Source organism: Notothenia rossii (assembly GCF_949606895.1).
Source record: "Notothenia rossii genome assembly, chromosome: 6".
In the NCBI taxonomy this organism is placed as follows: domain Eukaryota; kingdom Metazoa; phylum Chordata; class Actinopteri; order Perciformes; family Nototheniidae; genus Notothenia; species Notothenia rossii.
In genome coordinates, this window is record NC_136909.1 from 78,725,862 (window position 1) to 78,749,121 (window position 23,260).

The 23,260-nt window shown below is 41.5% G+C and overlaps 2 protein-coding genes across 14 annotated transcripts in view; one reads left to right on the plus strand and one right to left on the minus strand.

Annotated features, from left to right (window-relative positions):
* Window positions 1–1,593: 1,593 nt before the first annotated feature.
* On the minus strand, window positions 1,594–18,419 carry LOC307043084 (pleckstrin homology domain-containing family A member 1-like). Of its 10 annotated transcripts, none has more exons than XM_079687307.1 (14): window positions 18,267–18,419; window positions 14,197–14,428; window positions 13,365–13,421; window positions 13,190–13,235; window positions 9,439–9,536; window positions 8,881–9,012; window positions 8,163–8,303; window positions 7,617–7,685; window positions 6,839–6,903; window positions 6,635–6,698; window positions 6,431–6,520; window positions 5,296–5,369; window positions 4,417–4,491; window positions 3,081–3,454 (listed from the first exon to the last, which is right to left on the minus strand). In XM_079687307.1, the coding sequence occupies exons 2-14, from the start codon at window positions 14,335–14,337 to the stop codon at window positions 3,223–3,225; spliced, it is 1,284 nt and encodes a 427-aa protein (XP_079543433.1). In that variant the 5' UTR covers window positions 14,338–14,428; window positions 18,267–18,419; the 3' UTR covers window positions 3,081–3,222. The 10 variants fall into 10 exon arrangements, with proteins under 10 accessions (XP_079543436.1, XP_079543434.1, XP_079543433.1 ...); XM_079687312.1 differs by lacking the exon at window positions 3,081–3,454 and adding an exon at window positions 3,566–3,840; XM_079687311.1 differs by lacking the exon at window positions 4,417–4,491.
* Window positions 18,420–19,002: 583 nt separating this feature from the next.
* The window catches only part of phactr2 (phosphatase and actin regulator 2), a 43,827-nt gene continuing 39,569 nt past the window's right edge, over window positions 19,003–23,260 (plus strand). The window contains exons 1-3 of one of the 4 annotated variants that reach the window (XM_079688388.1): window positions 19,003–19,137; window positions 20,092–20,237; window positions 20,862–21,024. In XM_079688388.1, the coding sequence (XP_079544514.1) occupies window positions 20,889–21,024 (136 nt within the window). In that variant the 5' untranslated portion in view covers window positions 19,003–19,137; window positions 20,092–20,237; window positions 20,862–20,888. The remainder of the gene's footprint in view (window positions 19,138–20,091; window positions 20,238–20,861; window positions 21,025–23,260) is intronic. The other 3 variants (XR_013809428.1, XM_079688384.1, XM_079688387.1) reach the window with 3 other exon arrangements.

Sequence of the window (23,260 nt, forward strand, 5' to 3'; positions counted from 1 at the left end):
AAAGGGCAGTCATATGCTCTGACTGGACTTCCTTGAACAGGAAACAGAGAAAGTGTACCATTTAAACTTGTTTCCCGGAATTCCAGGATGGCTAATTGTTTTCAGAGCACAGTGTCATTTTAGAGAATGACGACACACACTGTTGACCCATCTAAAAAAAGAATAAGTATAGACCTTGAAGCATCTCCAGAACCATTATGTTGCAATACTTGTAGAGCACAAGGATGTAGGCGAGAAGTGGTGGGAAAATCGTCAGATGAAAACAACCTCATCCTTAAGGAACACCCATTCTCCAACCAAGGCTAGAGTTTAACCAATGATGGACTCCACTGAGGTCTGTGTGATCTCTCCAGTCTGCAGTGATGTCTCTGGCTGTGAGTCGGGCCCCTGAGAGTCCAAACGGGGCTTCGCTTCCACGTCGAAGCCACACCAAAGTGTTGCATTCTCCAATAAGGAGCTGAGATCTATGAGAAGAATGAGTAAAGACAACTTGCTTCCTGACGAAACACAGCAGCCATATTGTTTTCAAATCGTTCTGTGAAAACATTTGACATCACACTTGTCAACCCTCTGGTGCCTTCAAATGCAGGATCCCCATCACGCTACACACTCAGAATGCAGCCCAGAATGTGTCGCCGCTGGTTATCTGACAGATTAAAGAGGCTTTACATATTCACTGTTTCTGGATGACCTCACTTTGTAAATATGTCTACACATACTGCAGCTATAAAGCCAGAGGCACCTCATTAGGAGCTGATGAATGATAGGCAGACATGCATGTCTAATTCATCAGTGTCCAGGAAATGCATACTTTGTGCACTGATATTAACTCAAGTAGTGTACACTTGTGAGTTACTTCATTTCATATGACTTTATAGTTCGACACAGATCGACCCCTCTATGATTCAAAGAGGAATATTGTGCTTAGCTTTAATGCAAATTAAGATTTTTTCAAACAAAAAACATACAACCCTGCAATAAAAGTGGAATAATCAATACCATAATAACATTTGCAGGGGCTATTTTTGCTTTAGGAATGCTTTTGAAAATAAGTAAATATTTAGTTCATTCACACTATGTACATGCAAAGACAAATATTTGTTTTCAAATTGATACTCACAACTCAATATTATATTTGTTCAGCTTTCAGGGGAATCTAGTGATCATTTTTTCATAACACATTTGTGAACTGATTGGGCACTTATCAGTTTTAACTGTTAAATGAATGTATCATTTATTCGATTATTTGTTGGTAGATTAGTACACATATAGTATATGCTTACAAAAAATAAATGTCAACTAATTTAATTTCTATAAATGAATACATATGTGCTTCTGTGCTTGTTGCAGGTGTTTCCCAAGAGGATGTTACATCACGGATAACTCAGTCATTGTGTCAGTAAATCATGTATAACTGATGACTGAGAACCAGAGTGAAGATATTCTCTCACCACAAGAGGGCAGAAGAAGCCTTGGAGAGTTACCCCAAATATTGTTTTGATTTCCTCCAGCTCTGACGTTACTCTCAGAGACTAATTGTGCCGTGTGAATATATCAAAGCAAAACACAGAATGTTTCTCCAGGAAACCTGAGCACATTTTCAGTGTTTATTTCTTTCAAGTCATCCACATAATAAATAGAGACAATTCAAACCGATTACACCAGACTGAAATGGGGTGGAACAGCTTGACTAGGTTGGTCTGAAATTAAGCAGGCACTTAACAAAAAAAGGTTAGTGTGTATTATTTAACAGGACTACAGTGAAACATCCTTACATTAAACCATAAGGCAGCTGCCTGCTGCTGGGTTGGCAAAAAATGTACACAGCATTAGATTAGGAAACATCTAGAGCATATAAAAAATAAATCTGCTTCACGCAGCTCTATTCTGCAAACACACAACACAGCCGCCGTTAATAAAAACTAAAAAACAGAAAGACAATCTGAGGAATCATTAAAAAGTTAACATGCAACGGAAGAGTCTGAGCTTAAAGGTTTTTGTCCGTTTAACTATGAACCAAATAGTTTGCATGGTGTGAATACTCATCTTCAAATGATGGACTGCAGGTTTTATTAAGTGAGACAGTTATTATCTGTAAGGAATCTTACCTATATCTGACAGAGCCCTATTGTTGAAGTTTTTATTACTATTAGAATTACAAAATGCTTACAAGCGTAGTCCTTGTATGTCTTGTTTGCCTCCCGCGTCCTCGAGCTTCATAAAGTCTGGTATGCGTGAATCTAGCTTGCAAAAGATGCTGGTTCTGAACTGAAGTGATGCATGTACTGTTTTAGCTTTTAAAATAATAATAACTGATCAACTGTAGAAACTAGATTTACATGTGAGCTACTTGTACTTCGTAATTATTCTTTCTGACTGAATGTGGCTGTAGTACATTATACTACACAATGGCTTATGTTGAATACCTACAATGTTTGCATCTTGTCCTAGAAGAGTCCAAAAACTTTGAAATTGAAATATTACATTCAATCTCAGACTCAGGTTTAAACCATATCTCTATTGCCGGCCAACATTAGAAGTGAAATCCAGGGTTACAATGTGAGTGTATGAATGGACTACACACTCTTAAATCAGTATATAGGAGGTGATGAATATCCATTCCTCAGTTTGAACACCTTTTCTCTCTAGGATACAGGAAATAGTTTGCAACCATGACATTTCCCTTATTTTCTTGGCACAAAGTGGTTTACAAAAAATCCTCCGTCACATCAATTCACCTGTAGAGGTTCAAATGAAGCTCTGTCATTGAATTCTAATCAGCACAAAATTCAAATGTGTGGTTTTGATTGACAACATCATCTTGTAAATACACCATTGTAATTGTGACAGCAGGAAGGGTGGGGGGGGAGGTGGGGTGGGGGGGTGAAACTGGGTCGTCTTCTTTGGCAGTTCAGTGGTGACCCAACTTCTTTCTTTAGCACACTAACGGAGGAAGTTTGTGACATTATAAATTGTCCGCCAACGTCTTCCCATTTTTTTTTATTACCAGTCTCACGGTTTCCTTTTTTTAAAATCGCTGTCAGCATCCAACCTGAAAAGCAAGTTTCAAAATGTCCAGTGCAGCGTCTCAGACCTCGCTCACCGGCAGGTCGGCGTCATCCAGGTCCAGGGGCGGTTCAGGCATATGGGGCTCGAAGCTGCTCCGCCGTCGCCACGGTGACTCCTCGGGGTGATTGATGGCGGTCTCAGGTGGGTGGGGGGTCACTTTGCCAGGCGCGGTTTCTCCTGCAGGGACAGGCGCGCTGGCGTGCGGCTGTGACTGGGCCGTGGCAGCAGACTCATGAAGTGCTCGCTGTCCCACGCCAGGCTGCGAGCGTGGACCGCACGGGACAGCAGCCCCCCACTCTGGGTAGCATGGTGGCATGGCAGATATGGGCGAGCGAGGGGCGGGGGGGCCCGCGGGGCTGCGGTAGAAAGTGGAACGGCCGTGCTCCTGCAGCAGAAACAGCAAGAGGACACAGAGAGAGCAGGAACAAAGACAGTGGGTGTTAGTAAGCAACTTGGAATCCTGTGGAGTTTAATGGAGAAACCCAAAGTTACAGACTTGGAATTAGCACCGGCATGTGGAGCCTGACGCAGATTAAGCAGAGTTGGTACTGAAGGTTGAAGATGCTGAAGAATGTAGCATTGCTAGAGAGTAGAGATGGTGGTAGTAGTAGTAGTAGTAGCAGTAGAGGTAGCAGGAATAGTGGGAGTAGTGTCAGCAGGTTTTAGTTTGGGTAGTCTCAACAGGTTGAAGTGGAGGAGCAGAGTGCCTTAGAAAGCAGCTGTTGGTTGTTGCTCATTATTTCACAGCTTTTCATTGTCAGATTTCAATCTCTGTAAAAGAAAACAGAAGCATAGGAAAAAGAAAGTAGTCCCAAATGCAGAGAGGGATGGCACTGAGAAGTTGGTGTTATGTTGGTTAGAAAAAAACATCCCAACTATAAAGCATCAAGACCCAAATATAACTAATAAGATCCACATTTGTAGTTTCTACAACAGCAGCACTGTGACTTTAAAGATGGTCAGTAAATCCACAAAGTACCACTTAAGCATCACAAAGTGTAAGAATACAATTCCTAGCACAAGGATATCTAACAATCTTAGGGACTATGGAGACTCACAGATATTTAAGAGATGCTTTATGCTGATTTCAAAGGTCAGAAACCAAGCTTATACTAAGTTTTAGGGGCTATTAAGTCGTCGGATCAGATAATAAGCAACTTTCACACATCAACATATTCACATGCAAATCGACAGACTTCTATAAAAACACATTAGTTTGTGACTTGGGCATTGTTGAGTCCTCATTTCAAACTGTTAAAAAAACACTGAGCACACAGAAGGTAAAAGAAGTCCACATGTAAACAAGTATCCTACTATGGTGTATATCAGAAAGAGAAAGAAACATACAGGCAGCGAACAGGAGGGAGGAGGAGAGACAAGCAGGATGTCACACATCTAAGACAGGTACACAGCTGCAGCAGACTGCAGAGACAACAGAGCATGAGGGGGAGAGAAACACAAGGTGTGAAAGACCCATGGACCCAGTCACAGAGACACAGAAACAGGCTTCACACATCATAGCTAAGCTGGTCAGGTAGGTCATGCAGTATGGGTTGTATATGAATTCATGTATATTCTTATTTCCTTTACACGGAAGCATCATCAATAACAGTGAAGACGGGTGGAAGCTGTGCAGGGAAAGCTATAAAGGAGGAAGGGAAGGTGGCAGCGACTGCAGGTCTCTCCGAGGTTAGTTCGTGATATCTCAGCTGTTAAAAGAGTACAAATATGACTTCATTGCATTTCCTTAACTTGAGGTTCGCTTGATTTCAGTTGCCCTGCTTGTGGAGAATGTCATCACATGTGAGGGAAGATAAATCAAGCCCACCTCAAGTCAAAAAACTCCTGAAACAAGATTTTCCTTTAAAATAGGAACTGTCTGAGTGCACGGAGGGAAATAGGCTCAAACTCTGAGCTCAGCTTAAAGTGACGGTGCGGCAAAAAGTAAAAGGAAAGCAGAGGAGGAGGAGGAGGAGGAGGAAGGGTGGATGAGAGAAGCGGCGAGGACAAGGGCGTGAAGGGAGGAGCGCTTGTTGGGTTATCAGAGCCATACTTAGGATGTGGTTGGAAAAAAAGGAGCATCAGATGTGCCGTCAGATCTGATCTGCTCTTATAATATCGACAACCGCAGAGGGGCCAGCCAGTGAGTGGAAAACAGTATTAAAAAAAAGGTCAACTTATAGCTTAAGGGGGGGGGGGGGGGGGGATTTAGACGAGCTGACATACGTGCTGCTGCACTCCCCGATTCGAGACGTATACCTCTGTATACAGGGGTTCGACAGCCGTCTGGCCTGCCGCATCTGCAACAACACAGTGCAAAGCAGTATTAGAGCAGATGGGCTGTCTGCCCACAGGGAGAGGAGCAGGTGGAGAGAACGTGAGGAGGAGAAAAGCACAGAAGAGGGAGAGAGAGAGAGAGAGAGAGAGAGAGTAGAGGAACATGGGGGTGAGAGTAAAACAAGCAGAAGAGAGAGAGAGAGAGACACAGGAGGGAAGAAAGAGGGGACTGTAGAGAAACTGACAGCCAGAGGACGTCAGAGGACACGCCCTCCTCTGCAGTCAGGATGTGGATCTGCTTAACGTCCTCCTGCTCAGCTCGGGCTGATGGAGCTCATTATGTGGCTCTACAACTCAGGGAGAGTTCCCACACACATTCTATGGTACAGTAAGTACAGTAGTCATTCAACATTTATGGCCTACTCATGACTTACTTCAGTAAAAAAAAGATCTGTATGAGGGGGCATGGTGGCTCAGGGGTTCAGGCCCAAAACACGCAACGTCTCTCTCCCTCGTTATTTGTCAATTAGTGAGTGAGAAAAGAACAACACGGCCAAAAAGCTAAATCTGTATTTGGCTGTTGGGTATTGCGTAGGGGTGAGGCAAATGCTGGAAAGGCTGTTTCAAGTTCAAGGTAAATACCTTGGAAATAGCTCATTAAAAAGATCTATTAATACATATAATCATTTTCTTAGGGCCTGGTAGCAAATGTACCTGTATGGCTGTGAGCAGAATTAAGCTTGATTCATCTTTTCACAGCCGCAACTGCTGGGCTAAATATATTGGAGATACATCAATAAAGTCACGGGGGGGGGAACTCATCTGAAACAAAGTGTCTGCTTCTTGGCATGAGTTTGAGATGAGGTCAAAAAGGAGATTCTCTGCAGCTGTGTGAGATCTTGTGAGAACAAGAAACTGCAAACAGTAATCAATCAATGGCATGAGTGTAACAACACAAACAAGTCATAGGAACAGTCCTGACATGACTCTTTGGACCACTAGATGATGATCAAGTCTGAAGTCATGAAGTCTGAGCCCATACGATGGTGACCCTGTTTTATAGTGTACTGCAAAAAATACATACTGTAGCAGCCGACCTCCCGGGCCCCCGCTGGGCCACGATGGCCCCCGAGACGGCCTTGATCCAGCTGTGCATGTCCTCTGGACTGTCCGCCTGGTGGAGACATAACAGAAAAGAACAGTGAGTGACAGAGTGAGAAGAAAGCAATCCCAGGGTTTGAGTGAGGATCAACCGGACATTCCTTGGAGCTGAAAGAAAGCGTCCTACCTGTATGTAAAACGTCCTTGATGTCGTGACGACTTCAAACAGATTATCTCTCATCATAATATCGCTGCAACAAAAGTGGGAAACAAGTCAGATCCTATTTATCTCATCTCTATCTCTATCTGAGTCAGGAGAGGTACACGCCGTCCTCCTGGACAAAAGGTGTTTCTGATGTACGATGGGAGAACGCTGGGACACGTTACATACCTCTGTTTGCACTCCTGGACTTTGTGAACTTCCTTCAGTGGGATCATTCTCAGAGGTTCTTTCTCCTGAAGGAAGGACAACAAGAGTTCATTAGCAAAAGAAACCAAATGTTACATATCACCATTTGCAAGTATATCACAAATTCTTGCTGAGGTTATTTTTGTTTCATTTGGACAGAAGACCTTGAACTGCTTTAACGTAACATACTGTATACTAATGGTTGTAACTTTGTTTTCTTTCATACAGCAGACAGAGAGTCTATGTCCTAGGGGCCTGTTGATAGCCAAGTAAACGGATAGAGCTGTCAAATAAGGGCAGACCCAGACAAGGGCAGGGTAGGGATGTGTGGTATCATCCTGAGGACAGAACGTGTGTGTGTAGTACGTATGTGTGTGTGTGTGTGTGTACGTATGTGTGTGTGTCTGTGTGTCTGTGTGTCTGTGTGTGTGTGTGTGTGTGTGTGTGTGTGTGTGTGTGTGTGTGTGTGTGTGTGTGTGTGTGTGTGTGTGTGTGTGTGTGTGTGTGTGTGTGTGTGTGTGTGTGTGTGTGTGTGTGTGTGTGTGTGTGTGTGTAAGAAAGGCCGGGGGGGAACAAGGCATGATCGGACATGTGAAGGGAAAGCATTGAATTCCACAGGCTGCAGATAAAACATGTTGGAACGCAGGTCTATGTGTTTGCTGTTGCTCTGCCTCAGACTGTGGGGGTGCATCCATAACCTCATTCATCATCAATACAAACATTCCCTAAGGCTAAACAACACTTAATCAAAGTTCATTACCAAATCTGACTTGAAGTAACTCATTGAGTTTTCCTCCAGGAGGAAATACCGCCTTTTCCAGTTCCTCATCTGGAGAAAAACAAGGAAAAGATATTCAGACATTTTGCATATTTTCAAAGCAAACAATATGTCACATTTGCCAAATAGCTACAAGAATATAAGCACTCATTTCATTCTAGTTATAATCTAGTCCCAGAGATATTTTACAATGCCTACATACATAAAGAGGAAGGTGATTTATCACAGTGGCTTCATTTCTTTAGGCTGTTCTTTATATATCTGAAATCTCATCATCTGACATTCCGCAAGTCATAAGACCTAAATATCCTTCCAACATAAAGGTGATAAATCATCTTGTTTATGTGGCTTTAATTGAAAAAATGATATTTATCATAAATTGCTTTGCACGTCCATGTTGGAGTTTGCTAAATGCAGTGCTTTGTTGCACTTTATGCCACCAGTGCTGCAGCCAAAAGAAGTTTAAGAGTGACCATAAACATCTCTCTGAGCGATACCAGCAGGCCGTGTGAAACAAAGTGAACTCACCACCGCTCCCTGCTTGACGCAGTAGCCAGACTTTATGACGGTGTGTTCCTGAGTCGGCCTGCCCAGGAAGTACGGCAGCTGGCTGTGAGAGCGATGCATGGCCTCACGCTCCGCTTTGTCGGCACCGTCACCTCTGTCGTGCTTCAGGGTGAAGGACAGCGGAAGGATCGTGATTGTTAGTTCCAACAAAAAACAAAAATAAAAACACCAGCACAGATTTTGCACAGTCTGAGGGCGTGGATTGTACGACCACAAAGCTTCAATCAATGTCAGACTAATTTAAAGTAAAAAGGTATTTATATTACAGAAATGTGTGAAAATGAAAAACATTTTTTTAAGAGATCAAGGTGATGATTTAAAATATTTTATTTGTCATACAGACCGTCATAAACCAATATTCAGTTAAAAAAAAAAAAAAGTTTGTTATAAAAAATCTGCTCATTCTAACATTTTGAACTGGGAATGTAGCTTGACTAATGATTTATCAATAATCAAAAATATTTGCGTAATCTATAGCTTTAATAGTTGAATGACATTTTAAAAAGTCAAATGTGTAAAGTTATATTTTCTTACTTTTATTCAGAGCAATATTATATTAAAATCTATATGAAATGTCTTGCTTTTTTTTGGTAACTGTTTTGTTTCCTTGTAGCTTTAAAATCTTTGAATGGAGTACATTCTGCACTCATGTAAAGACAGACATGTGTGTCGTGTTTACCTGTGTCTGGGTGACAATGGGGACTCCTGCAATGATCTCTGTCCGATAGGAGATTTGTTTCTTGGGCCCTACGACGTCCGGCAAAGACTTGAGGTTCTCTGCATTCTGCTGCCCATCACACGACTTTGGCACCTTGGGAAAACACACACATCAAAGGTTTGGTGACATTTATTTATTGAACACACGCATTTTGACCAACTTGTGGAATTCAGATGTAGAATAGAATAAATCATTTCCTCTATAGTTGAAAAACAGTGTGCCTTTACCACATTTAATATCCATTTCCTTTCTGTCATGCCTCATGGAGAACAATGGAAAAAGTCCTTTATCCCAGCACTCAGTAAAACAATACGGCATCCTGTTAGTCACGCTCTGACTCACTCATATCTAGTTTCTTGACAGTCTGCTCAATTCTACAGAAGAGGAAGGAATGAAAGTTTCTCTGAGTGATAACACATGAACAGATCAGTGGAGCTGACTCAGGAGAGGTGTGTCTTATGCTTCTCTGCTCTGCAAGCTGTGTGTCTATGTGTGTGTGTCGGTGTGTGTTTGTCTTACAGTGATTTTGGTGGCTTTATTGAGAGCTTCAACCCAGTCCACAAGGTCCTGCTGGTCGTTGGCCTGCAGGAAGAACTTCCTCATCCCAGCATTGATGACTAATGGATCATAAAAAAAGAGCAGTGGGAACAATAAAGATAGTGAAAGTATATTGAGACACAATCAGACTTCATTTCCTACACTTCATCCTCCGAATTCACTCTGAATCACAAGGAAATACACGGTAGAGTACAGGAGTAGCATGAAGTGGGTGCTGACTAATTGCTGGGGTGTCAGAAGCCACAGATTTCTCTGGAAGTGAACAATAACTGAGCCAAGGGACTCTCCCACACACTAGCAGAACTCCCTCTACATGTGGAGGACAGGGTTCATACACTTTTTCACCAATGATATTCAATGACTTCTCCATGACCTTTACCTCATTTTCCATGACCAAAAACATTACTCTTTCTCAGCGTTACCACTGAAAACGGTTTATTTTAAAATGGAACAGGAAAATAAAGTCTGCATATGAAACATGTTGGGCCTATTTAAAACAAATCAAATAGTAGGCTTACTAGCTTCTACAGGCTAAAGCAACTAAAATCTCTCACCAGCAAAACACCTCGTCAGTTAAATGCCATTTTACGTTTCATTACTATACAGTATTTATTATCATTACAGTATTACTATTTCGGCTATTAGATCAAATATAAATTATATTTGATGCAACTTTAGTTACATTTCCATGACTTTTCCAAAACTTTGGGAAAAATATTGTTTTCCATAACTTTTCCAGGGCCTGGAATTAGCATTTTGAATTTCCATGACTTTTCCAGGTTTTTAATGACCGTAAGAACCCTGCGAGGATGACCCAGCTGCTTCAGTCTGCCAGCACCTTCCCTCTTCCAACCAAGACAGAGGGAAAAAAAGCCCAAGGCTACCAACCATTACATATTCTCACACATTTTCACACCCATGTGAACATGAGAAAATGTCCTTTTCAAATCACAAAATAAATGTTTGCGCCAAATGCTGATTAGCTATGGATCAGGATTCAGGAGCTGAAAGAACTCAAGTCTCTCTCTCTCTCTTCCATAAATCTGCAGCTCAATCCCTGCTTGTGTCTCTTCTATTTCTCTTTGACACCACGAGAATGAATTGCATTGAAGCTGGACTGGTCAATCTGGCGGGGGCGAGCTGCAAAAGGCTGAGGGAGCTCAAACTCCGTGGCACAATGAGGACCATTCTTCCTTGGTCTTTTTGTCCAGCTTTTAGACACACGCAAGACATCTTCTTTTCCACTTCAATGTAAAAGAATCTGTCTGCAGATTCATTTTGACTTCAAATGTGTTGTTTGTATATTTGGAAGAGCTAACTTACGTGGTAGTGGTGAAAGTGTGGTGGTCTATTGAGCAATGGGAAGAACAATCTGGGAGGGTATCAGATCTGACTCATAGTTAGACATGAGAAAACAATGTGTGCTTCTGAGAAACGCAGCCAAGCAGCAAAGTTCACACGATGCTCCGCTCGGATGTCTCTCCCCACACAAAAGGAACAGACCCATAACCATCATCATCCCAGATTTCAATCAAGTCTCTATTCCTTACTGTAAAAACATCTGCACTTGTGTGACGTCTATGACCTAACTTGGACGTCGCTAAATACTTCACCACCCGATGTTTCTTGTTGCTCGATGCAGGAGGAGGGGGAGCACCAGAGTTCGTAGATATTACCAAAACATGTGGCGTACAAACGGCCGTTTAAAAATAACTTCATACATCTCAGAATCAGGTTCCGATTAGGATGCAGGCATCCTGTCCAAACCTCAACAAGGCAACTGGTGCGCACACAGAGCCAGACTCAGTCGCTCATCACACTGCTTCCTGCTATAGAAGCAGATGGAAGAGGAGGAGAGGGGCTGGTAAACAATGACAGGGATTGGAGGTGCACTGCTAAATGACCTGGGAATGGATTGACCACAAAGGATAAGATGGTTTACGATACGATACGATACGATATTACTTTATTTGTCAGATCAAGTCTGACATTTGACTTGCGTCACAGCAGCTCCATGTCCAACATCAACAGTATCAAGTATCCAGACACAACACATGAAACACAAACAAATTGGACAAATGTAAAGACAAACTATCTTTGTTGCAAAAGATTCACAACAGACATTCAAAAACGAGATATTTTCAAGCAAAACCCACCCAAGGTATAATATTTGCATGCATCAACATTACTCGGTTGTAATGTACCTCAAAGGCTATTGGTATAACAAGATATAATGGACCACGAGCCAATGAAGACAATAAAGGTTTGAAACGATTTAGAGCAGCGTTTCCGCCTGGGGGCCGTCTTGCCGTCATTTGTAAAAATATTAATAATTCGAGAGAAGATCGAGAGTTTTTATCGCTTGACATGACGAAAGGAAAAAGGACATCCCTCTGTTGGAGGGGCAAAGGAGTCTGGTGGGATTCTTTTCGGAGTATTGAAGATCGTTTCCCCGACAACGAAGGTGCCTGCTACAGGACAACACGGAACGTGCGCGATTTGGAGCTGCGAGCGCGCCGGAGCCTCGCAGCGGCGAAACTGAGGCTCCGTGGTAAACTGTGGTAACATGAAGAGTGAAAGGTGAAAGTGCTTGTGAAAGGCTCCTCTGCAGCAACATATGGATGGAGACATTTCCAATTGCTGGGCTTCAGATTTTAAAAACATAATCCAAGAGACGCATCAGGTTGTTTAAGGTTATGTAATCCAAAAGCATTACTAAAATAGTTGAACCTAACACGGATCACTAGCTGCTGCAGCCTCCAGCATCTTTATGTGCTGGCTAAACAGATGGTGTAGGCTGCCTGGTCAATGGTGGAGAGAGTTTGGAGAGAGCAGGGCTGAAAAGGGTTTAGAGGTTGAGGAAGGACAGTAAACATTTCTCCCTTTGGTTATATTAGGTGTACTTAGCTTAGTCAACATGTGATAAATCACACCACCACTGCTGTTGCTGTTAGCAACGCATTGCAGGCAAGTTCCAAACAAGTTTATTAGAAAAAGTTGATTCACCGCTTAATATGACTCATAATGTCAATCATATTTTCCAAAACACATTAGCTACTCCTAATGTAAATGTTAAAGGATTTCAACTGTAAGAGACAACAATGAAATCTTTCTTTATAAGGTATATCATTTGACTCAAATTAGTGTTCCCAAGAGCCGCTTTCACACCAAGTACTTTGCCGTATTTAGTTCCCCCATGGAACTAAGTACAGATCACACCGGAATAAGTTCCTGAGGGAAGATTAACCAAATGAAGCCGCTGACATCACTTCTTCTTCTTCTGCTTTGGGTTTACTGGCAGGCTGCAAACAACTTCACGGTGTATACTGCCACCCTAAGTCCCTGGCCAGAAGTCCCCAGAGTTGGGGACTGGCTTCAGTAGAAGCTGCTGGGAGTCCCAGCCTTCTGAGTAAATCGCCAGAAGCGCCGACACTTCATCTCCACAGCTCCCGTGTTTTTTTTTGTGTTGCCATAAATTAGTCTCTCTCCGTTGGTGCGCGGGGCTAATGCTAATGCCAGCAAATACAATGGCGGCTTCACAATTTTCTTTTGTTTTACGGGCCGTGGTTTGCAATTCTCCCAGCCAATCGAAATCGAAAGCAGAATCCCAGGAACCATCGTGACTAAAAGGGAAAGTACTCCGGTGTGAAAGCGCCTAATGCTGAAAGATTAAAGACAGATAGAAATGATGTGATGATCAGTGTTTTCTTACCGAAGCAGAATTCTGCCTTAGGCCTCAGCTTAGTGGCGTCGCTGACCTAAAGGAGGACAAAGAACACATTTGTCAGTTTACTCAGTAAAAACCAAATACTGTCAATGAGTAATATTCATGCATAACCGTATCACGGTATCGTCAGTTGCACTTCAGTGGTCAAATGTATTCTCACCTTAGAGATGTAGGTGAGTTTAAGGGAGCCAACACACTCTGTGCCAACAGGCAGGTTCTGTGGGGGAAAAGAACAATACACTGTGTGAAAATAAATAAACTGAAAGCTAAAACTAGCTTATTACCAGCAGCTTTAGTTGTGAATCATATCATTTGTTTTGAGAGTGTAATCAAATACTGCAGAGGACGTCAATCTTAAAGCACAAGTATATATAACTATGACATTTACTCCATGATCGTTTCTTTCTGTGCTTCTGAAACTACAGGATCCAGATTTAACATCATTAACATTTAAGCTTTTTCAAATCTATAAAAAGAAAGAGACTTGCTGAATTATTTAAAATGGCTCTTGCACTACATGATTTATGAATACTTCATACAACAGAGCATTTGAAAAAACACAGCATCTCCAAACCAGCATGATGTACACGCCAACAGGACAGTGACACTGTAATAAATGTAAACAGCTAAAACACAAATACACTACTAGCCCTGACCTACTCCCATGCCTGTAATATGGGTCTTATTGCCATCAGCTAGAATTACATAATTGTACAAACTCTCCCATCCATGTATGACTGCCTGGAAAAGGAAACATTCAGCCTGTACTTAGTTTTGTGTTCATAATGAATGACGACAGCTTAGCTAGAAGTGGCCTGCAGTTACCCTGCGTCGCATGAGAGCTAATCATCCACACTGATCACTAACGTTAGCTGGGATGCAGTTGCCTGTACGTTTTACAATTGTTGTTTATTTGGCCTGTGCCGTTCTTTTTGGGATTTGCTCTCCAACATAAAGCTAAGAGCTAAGCTAACACCGCCCCGTGTAGTTACCTGAGGGTTGTCCATGAACCACACCAAGCTGCCCTGCTGCGTGTCCAGTATGAAGTATCGCCGCAGGAACTTGCCACTGCTCTCGCTCTCTTCGATGTCCAGGAAGCCACAGGTGCGGTTCTGTCGGTCCGTGTAAGGCATCTCGCTGCCGGGACATTCCCTGGCCTGCGGGGGCCGGGATTGGAGAGGAGAGGGGGGGGGGGGGGGGGGGAAGCGGGACCGGGAAGAAGTCCTGAAGGACAGAGAAAGAGTGGAAGGAGAGATGTGTCACGAGGGGAAAAGAAGACTTGCAGTTGTCTTTGTGGAGAGGCTTTGCTAGTGTGACCTGCTCTCTCTCTCTCTCTCTCTGTCTGTCTCTCTCTCTCTCTCTGTATCTGCTGTATCTCTGCCACCTGGAGCACACTGGGCTGCAGCCTGCCAGAGGATCATGTGACACAAACCACAACCCCGCCTTTATCCTCTTATATCAGCCTCACCCACTCTCTTTCCCTCTTTTGCTCCCGCCGTGTCCCTCTTTCCCCTCCCTAAACACTCACTACACACTGTTACTCACATCTCCACCCACCCTGGCTTGCTCTTTCTTTTTTTTGCAGTCCTCTCCTCTCTCCTCCCAACTGCTCTCTCATCCGATTTGGCAAGCCTCTAGCCAGCCCCTTCTATCCCCTCCTTCTCTCCCTCCCTCCACAGCTGAGCACCCAATTGAGCAGAGTCGAACAAATATATATACGCCACTAAGCTCAGCCATGTTTGACACAAAGAAACAACTCAAACCCCCTGAGGAAAGAATGTGCAATATTTAACCTGACACATCCCTGAAACCTACAGCTCGCTGAAAATAAGCAAAAAAGGAAACGATTATAGTTCATCTGTTTGGGCCTACGTGTGTGAATGCACTCATGTCAATGTCAAACCCTGAGTGGGTGGGTGCAGCATTACTGTGGGCATATTGTCGCATTAGACTGTTTAAGCTTCTGTGTTTTTTGGACCCACCCTAAAATATGTGATTGAGATGAGTCTTTGGAAAGCAAAGATAAAGACGCTCTTTCTCCAGGACATTATGAGCAGTGTGTGGGCGGATGGGGGCAAAGCAGGGACAAAAGGCCTGGTTGTTGTGCATGGACTCTGAGCTGAGAGCATCTCAGTTAGTCCCTGCATCTAACGAGTCATCACAGGCACGAGAAGAGAGCAACTCTGTCAGAGGCGACTATCTGAGCTCCGCACAAACAGTGATTGTTATGTGACCGTGAGAGACGTCTCTGTGGAGAGTTTAGTGATCCTGTAAATGAGGTGATGTGCACAAGTTAATCTGCATGCATGCCCATGCACTTCAGTGAGGCAGAATAGATGTTAGAGATAATGCAAAACAAACTCCTAACAAGGTGAAAGGCAACCCTGTTCCCTACTGCTTTTAATTCAATTAAACAAATATGTTGGTGGGCTACCTTCAAAGTGTGGAAAAACATGTATACTAAGTATACTAATATTGGATTTATGAAGTTGTAACCCAAATTGATATGTAAGCTGACAACATTATGCAGGGATTAGTCAATCATTTTCTTATCTATAAAGGCATAGTTACCTCAGCCGTTAAGGAATAAACTCAGTTTGGTAGCTGGCTGATTGGCATGACTGCATGAAGTTCACGACTATTTTGGAATTGTCTTTGTAATCTTATCCCCATTAATACGAAGTTAAAAGACAAATTGACGATACAAATCCATAGGAATCTTACTTTAGGAGCATTCACACCGCAGTACTTTTCCCACAAAAGGTTCATGAGAACTCTTCAGTTCTCATGAGAACTCTTCAGTTCTCATGAACTAAGTACAGATCGCGTTCACACCGGAATAAGTCCCTGAGGGAGGATTAGTCAAATGAAGCCGCTGACGTCACTTCTTCTTCTTCTGCTTTGGGTTTACTGGCAGGCCGCAAACAACTTCACGGCGTATACTGCCACCCGAAGTCCCCGGACGGAAGTTCCCGGAGTTGGGGACTGGCTTCAGTAGAAGCTGCTGGGACTCCCAGCAGCTTCTACTGAAGCCTTCCGAGTAAATCGCCAGAAGGCAGACACCTCCTCATCTCCACCGCTCCCATGTTTTCTTTTGTTTTGCCATAAGTTAGTCTCTCTGCGTTTGTGCGCTGGGCTAATGCTAATAATGCTAATGCAAAGATAATAAAATGGCGGCTTCACAACACTTTTTGGGAGTTTTACGGGGCGTGGTTAGCATTTCACCCAGCCAATAGGAAGCCATAGGAACCTTTTTCTCCCACGAAAGTACCTGCTCTCTAGCAGGGACGGAAAAGGGGGTAAAAAAGGTTCTGATTAACTAATTTTAGTTCCGGCTCTTTTTGGTGTGAACGCGACATTTCGGAACTAAAGTGGGAAAAGTACTGCGGTGTGAACGCGGCTATTGGCTTTTTATAGATGTATTACTTGTGTTATCTATCCATTATGTTGAGGACAAATCCACACTATCCTAGTTTCTATTTGAGTAGTCTAGGTGTCATATCTTGGTTTCTGAAGCCATGATATGAGGTCTGAATGCTCAAGCACATAACCAAGATACTTTAAAAACAGATCATTGCCAGTTACTAATGTACAAATGAACTCATTCTGTGTGCTCACAAGTAAGAGGTTAAAGACCAGCACTTCCTTTACGATGCAAGAAATACTGTAACAAGTAATACCGGAAAATATGCAGAGTCAGAACCATGAGACAGCAAAGATAAGCTCAGTCCGAGTCTTTACATTTAATGCAAGGCTTAGTCCACATCACATGCCGGCCAACTGGTCACACAAGACAAGTCATAAAACAACAGTTGGGACCAGCTGGGTTTCCTAGCAGAGGGTCAATAGTTTCTTTCCATGGTTTAAGGCTACTGCTGTGTCATCGAATCCAAACAACAGCTGGAAATAAATGTGAAGGAGAAGCTTAAATGTTTTAATGCCTACTTACAAATCACTAATCTAGGTGTTAAGGAGATCACATTTCATTGTGCAGTAAAGTAGTACTAACTAAGCATTTAGTTTGAGGACCAATGAAATCATTCTCTATGAGATTAATCACTGAGGTATAAATGTAAGCTTAATAAGCTTAATGTATTGGTACTCTACAGGTGAAGGGTGGGACAAGTCGTTTCCATAAAAAAAAAAGTAATTGTTGGTTAGAGTCTCTCTAAAGCAGGTTTTACAGGCTTTGGCCTTCATTTACTCAGTCAGGCGGGTCTTGTTTATCACGGCTAAATGCTCGTGTGGGGTTTTCATTTCAAGAGCTGCACAAAATGTAGATATTCAGTAGAGGGTTAACAAGTAGCACTGACTCTTGAATTACGACCTTAAACCAGTGGTGTAAAGTAACTAAGTAGATTTACTCAAGCTCTGCACTTAAGTACAATTCTAAGAGACTTGTATTTTACTTGAGTATTTCAATGTTTTACTACTTTGTACTTCTATCCCACAATCATTCAGAGTTAAAAGTGTACGTTTAAGTATATTCTGACGCTAATACTTTTACTTGATCAATTTTGAATGCAGGACTTTTACTTGTAACTGAGTATTCCTACACTCTGGGACTTCTACTTTTACTCAAATGCAATATTTGAGTACTTCTTCCACCTTTGCCTAAAACCGACGAGCTTCCACATTCTGAGCAGGTTAACGTTAAAATAACACTTTACGTTAGAATGACAGACAGCTAACGTCAGAATACCACAACACGTTGACAACATTAGTGTTAGCAGCATCAGGGACTCTGGCCTGAAGTTAACTGGGAAACACGGCTCAGGTTAGCTCGTTGTTAGCAACTACTGTTTATTCACGTCTCAAACTTGTAAAACAAAACATTCAAAATGGTATTCATTTGTCACTTAAAACTGCCACTCCTGTGCTGTTAAACATGCTGAAACCATACGTTAGCTAACTGGCTGAGAAGTATAGTCATACACGATAACCTAGCTACCGTTGGAGATTCGCCTTAGCTAGTCCCGTTAAATATAACTGGCATGTTTAGCTTCACGGAACCCATGTTTATTAGTTTATCTACTGTGTTAAACATTACGGGTCATCTTACCCGAATGTTCCCTCCTGTAACTGCTGAAGTCAGCGGGTGTTGGTCTCGGTGTTGTCGGGTCTCTGCCTCAGCCCATCTCCACTGATCCAGACAGAGCTGCTGCTGCTGCTGCTGCTATTGCTACTGGTGAGAGGCGAGCATAGATGGTGTATAGTGAAGATGATCACTCTGGCGTTTAAACTGGTTTAAACAAATATAGAATATGTGGTTGGTAGTAAGGGCCAAAACCAGGGGTTTAGAAAAAACTCAAATCATAAATCATAAAACTAAACCCAAATTCAATCCCTACTTTTTAATATTTTGAGTTTTTACATCGCCAATAATGATTAGCCAACAAATATACTTTATTCTTATTCAGGGAATATTCATAAACTTTTAAAGCTATTAATAATAATACCTAACATTTATTTAGCGCTTTTCCTGGTACTAAAAGACGCGTTACAAGTCAATTATAAAAAAAAAGAATTACTAAATAAATAGTCCTAGAAGTCCTAGAACTGAATTACATGTGTCTCTAATCAGCCTGTTATAATTATAATAACAAACTGGCACTAATTTAATTATTCTGCTTATTCTTAGACATTATCTGGAATATTATCTGCTTACAGTAAGCAGACAATATTCCAGATAATGTCTGGAATATGCAATTTGCATATTCAACGTTTTTAAAATTTGTGTTGCCCTGAAAAATAAATCAGAGTGAGAGTTCTTTCCCTTCTTTTGTATTACTTTAGTTTAGGACGTAAAGTATGAACGGAGCATTGGGTGTGAACCGCAGACTGTATTGTCTCAACATATGGAGAGCAGAGTGGGGACTTTACTTAGCGACATTCAACGTTTAAAAGCGGCCGTCATTTTTGTTTGTCTATCGGTAAGCCACTTTACAAATCAAATGTCCCTTTAAAGCCATAAATCTAGGTGTAGTCATGGACTCTGACCTGAGTTTTAACAGTCACATTACATTACTAAATCAGCCTACTATCACCTAAAGAATATATCTAGGATTAATAGACTAATGTCGCAGCAGGATTTGGAAAAACTTGTCCATGCTTTTATCTTCAGTAGACTCGACTACTGAAATGTTGTCTTCACAGGTCTCACTAAAAAATCTATTAGAAAGCTACAGCTGATTCAGAACGCTGCTGCTCGAGTCCTCGCTGACACTAAGAAAGTGGATCACATCACTCCAGTTCTGAAGTCTTTACACTGGCTTCCTGTGTGTCAAATAATTGATTTCAAAATACTGCTGCTGGTTTATAAAGCATTGAATGGTTTAGGCCCAAAATACATGTCTGACCTCCTGCTAAATGATTAACCATCCAGAACTCTCAGGTCCTCTGGGACTGGTCAGCTTTCTGTCCCCAGAGTCAGAACTAAACATGGAGAAGCAGCGTTCAGTTATTATTATGCTCCAAATATCTGGAACAAACTCCCAGAAATCTGCAGGTCCGCTGCAACTCTTACTTTTAAATCCAGGCTGAAGACTTTTATTTTTGACGCTGCTTTTAATTGATATATTCATATCTTAACTGCACTGTAACTTTTATTATCTTTTCTTTTTATCTTTGCTTTTAAATGAGTGTTTTTAGATATCGTTTTATAATATGCTTCTTAATGCTCTGAATGTCTTTCATTTTTGTAAAGCACTTTGAATTGCCTTGTGTTGAAAGGTTCTATATAAATAAACTTGCCTTGCCTTGCCTTTAAGCAAACACACATTTGACTAACTATAATAACAAGATCATTCTTTTAGCACTGGTGTTCCAGGAGTTAAGGCCCTGCATCTAAATGCTTCAAAAATGTTTTTGTTTTGTGTTGCCAACAGCTGGAGGCGTCCTCACTTCCTAAAGATAATGCCTTGACAATTTCAAACACCTGCATCAGAGGCCCAGGATGTATTAAAGAAATAGATTTGTCATGCAAGCAAAGCAAAAATGACAGCAATGGGAGAAGTGATGCAAATCCATACAGGTGAGGTTAGCCTTTAAGTGCTTTATTTGTTTTATTGCAAATATCCTGCATTGCATTATATACACTTATCATTTTTAAAAGAATAGTTTCAGCCATCACTCATATAATGGGCATGCAGCCACTATCACCTTCCACTGTGTAGTCAGATCACACTTCAAACCTGTTGTCACGCCCTGGCTCAAGGACGGACAAAAGAAGCAGACCACACATGATTCATATCCAATTAAAGTGCATTTATTTAAAGAAACTAAGTTAATTATTATGAAGTCAGTTAATCAGTACTGTGTGTAGTCTGTGTGGGTGTGTGAATATGTATCAGTATATAAAGCAAAGACACACAAACCCAGATCCAGTAGAGCCAAGCAACCCAAGAGGAGAGAGGGCGACTGACCAACCAGACACCTCGCTGTAAACAAGCAGTAACAAACACACACACGCACACACACACACAAACACACACACGCACACACACACGCACACACACACAGTCAGTTTGTCAGCTGCAGAATAAAAGTTTGACTGAGTGAGTGGGGGAGGAGGAGTTGTTGACAGGCTGCTGCTGATGTAAATAAGGTTCAAGTGAGGTTGGTCTCGTCTTCTTGTCACTGTGAGTCTGCTTCACAGTCCTGCAGGCTGACAGAGGAGGAGACCATGGAAGAGGAGGGGGACACCCACCCGGAGATGAAGCATTTTTCTGTGCCGTGGCCTCTTCCCAGGTTTCGCTCCCTAAGTGACACTTCAGGATTTCGCTCCAGAGTGCTGTTCAGGCTCAGAGGAGCTCGATCAGGTAGGATAAATCACAAAAACTGAACTACAGAGCCAACCGTCTTAACTAAATCTAACCATATGATGCTGTTTGTTTTATAAATTACAACCTATTTTCTGAGACTTCAGATTTAAAATCATTTTGGTTTTTGGGGTGTATATGATGACTTGTTTCTTTTGGTGCAGCAAGTTATACTTGTTGCTCCTGCAGTGCTTCTCTGTATGACTAATTCAGCAGCGGAGTGGCTTCCTGCTCTCATACACAGAAACACTTTCCTCTTCCTTTCACAATTTCACTTTTAGATATCAAAAATAAGACACATTCAACTTTGTCTGTATTAATATTTACAGACAAAGTGTTTTCTCCTTTTTTATTGAAGTTCATCATAAAAAACTATGATTAATTGCATAAGTATAAGTACACTCCTTTATTTTTACACACCCACCTAAATCATCACTGTTACACCCGCACAACAAAATGGGTTGAATGGAGATTATATTTGAGGTGAAGTCATTTTATTTGTCATAAAACCAGTAACTGAAATGTTAACACACTGGTCTGTGATTATCCTGGATAAAAGTACAACATGTGCAACATTATAAACAAATGTGCAGTCTTGTGAAGTTCAAAATGCAGCTTCTACTGTATGTGGTTAGAAATGCAGTGTCCTATTTGTACTTAGTTTGCCTCAATGTACGTATTAAGTATACCTTTGACGTTGGGTTTTTTCTGTAGGTGTCAAAAAGTTAGAAAAAAATAACAGCCGCAAACTACACCAACAATGAATCCTCAGCGTCTCATTTAAATGTCAGTTTCACAGTTTGTGTGCCTGAAGCCTTTGGCTACATAGCCCTGGCAGTCTTAAATTGTTTCTGTGGTTAAACCACTTCCTACCGGCCTGTCATAAGGCAGCCTTTCAGCATTGAACTCAGCATGCAGCTCTGCTCTCCCTCCAAAAACACGCCTACACTTTTTATACTGCAGCCACGAAGTGTATACATATACTGCTTTTCTATAAGGGCTGTCTGGCTCTGCAGTACACATCATTTTATTTTGACCTTGCAGTAAAACTTATACTTAAAGTTGCAGTTATCTGGCTCATCTTCAGCTGCGTCCGGAAGAGTTCTGTGTTTATGGTTAAGTCGTGATTACAGGAAATGATCATGGAGTCAAAGATGTCCAAAGTTGTTTATGTCTCTTGTCAGTTTGGATTTTGGGCTTCACGGTTTAAACTATCTAAGAATGACTTGGCTTTGACTGAAAATTAAACACTCAAATTGATTTTTAGATACTTCATTTACAGTCATCACATTTATTTTATAATAGTCATATGTGATACAGATTGAGATTACAATTTAGATTTTGCCATTGAAAATGTTCCAGACAGAAACAAATCTCTTTACAAATTGTGATGTGATAAAAAACGAAATAAAAACGGTTTGAAAATCAAGCAGCAGAGGGAGCTAATTCACCTTTTCTCAGAGATCCTGAAAAACCATGTGCATTAAAATGGTAGATCACATATGTTGATCATTGTTGCATACATCCCACTGGGTGAAGCTTGGAAACAGGCTGGGGGGACAGAAAGCGAACATAAAAAACATGTTTGAAAAATACCTGCGACATGAATAAGATCTGACATGCAAATCTAAACTTGAAATATTAAACTGTTTTCCACTGCAACAAATGAATTGCAGCATTTCTTTTAACTTGAAGGTTAGCACTTTGAAACTTGAATTTATTAATAAATAATATTTAATATCAATATATCAGCAGTTTTGAGTTTGAGTAGAGAAGAATATTCCCCCTCAGACTCCATCAAATCAAATAATTTATCATAAAAAACATAGATATAAATGTCTATTGAGATCACTTTTTGACCTTTTGAAAATCAGCTGACAAAAGAAAATCTTACTGCATTGGCACCATATATTTCTGGGTACAGAGAGAGATTATTTCCTCTTTTCCCATTCTGTATTTGTCACCTGTTAGCCACTGATTGGTTTACGGGTAAAGTGTACACACAAGCTGTAAATCTTCAGAATGCTCTCCCCGACCACATAAGAGCACCACAGAACGTGGAAGCTTTTAAAAATGGCCTCAAAACCCATCTATTCAATAGAGCCTTTCCCTAGACCTTTTATTTATTACCACCCATTTATTTTATTTTTTGTTTTGTATTGCTTTTTATTAATTCTACCGTGTTGTGTTGTTTTTATACTGTTCACGGAATCACGCTCACTGCTTGTAGCACTCC

What these genes read in the sequence shown, in the direction of transcription:
- LOC307043084 (XM_079687307.1), bottom strand. Translation starts at nt 14,337, where the DNA reads ATGCCTTACACGGACCGACAGAACCGCACCTGTGGCTTCCTGGACATC. An exon ending in TAAGGCAGAATTCTGCTTCG is followed by an intron (nt 9,537 to 13,189) that starts GTAAGAAAACAC and finishes ATGATCCATTAG; the next exon opens with TCATCAATGCTGGGATGAGG. An exon ending in CAAGGACGTTTTACATACAG is followed by an intron (nt 6,521 to 6,634) that starts GTAGGACGCTTT and finishes TGTCTCCACCAG; the next exon opens with GCGGACAGTCCAGAGGACAT.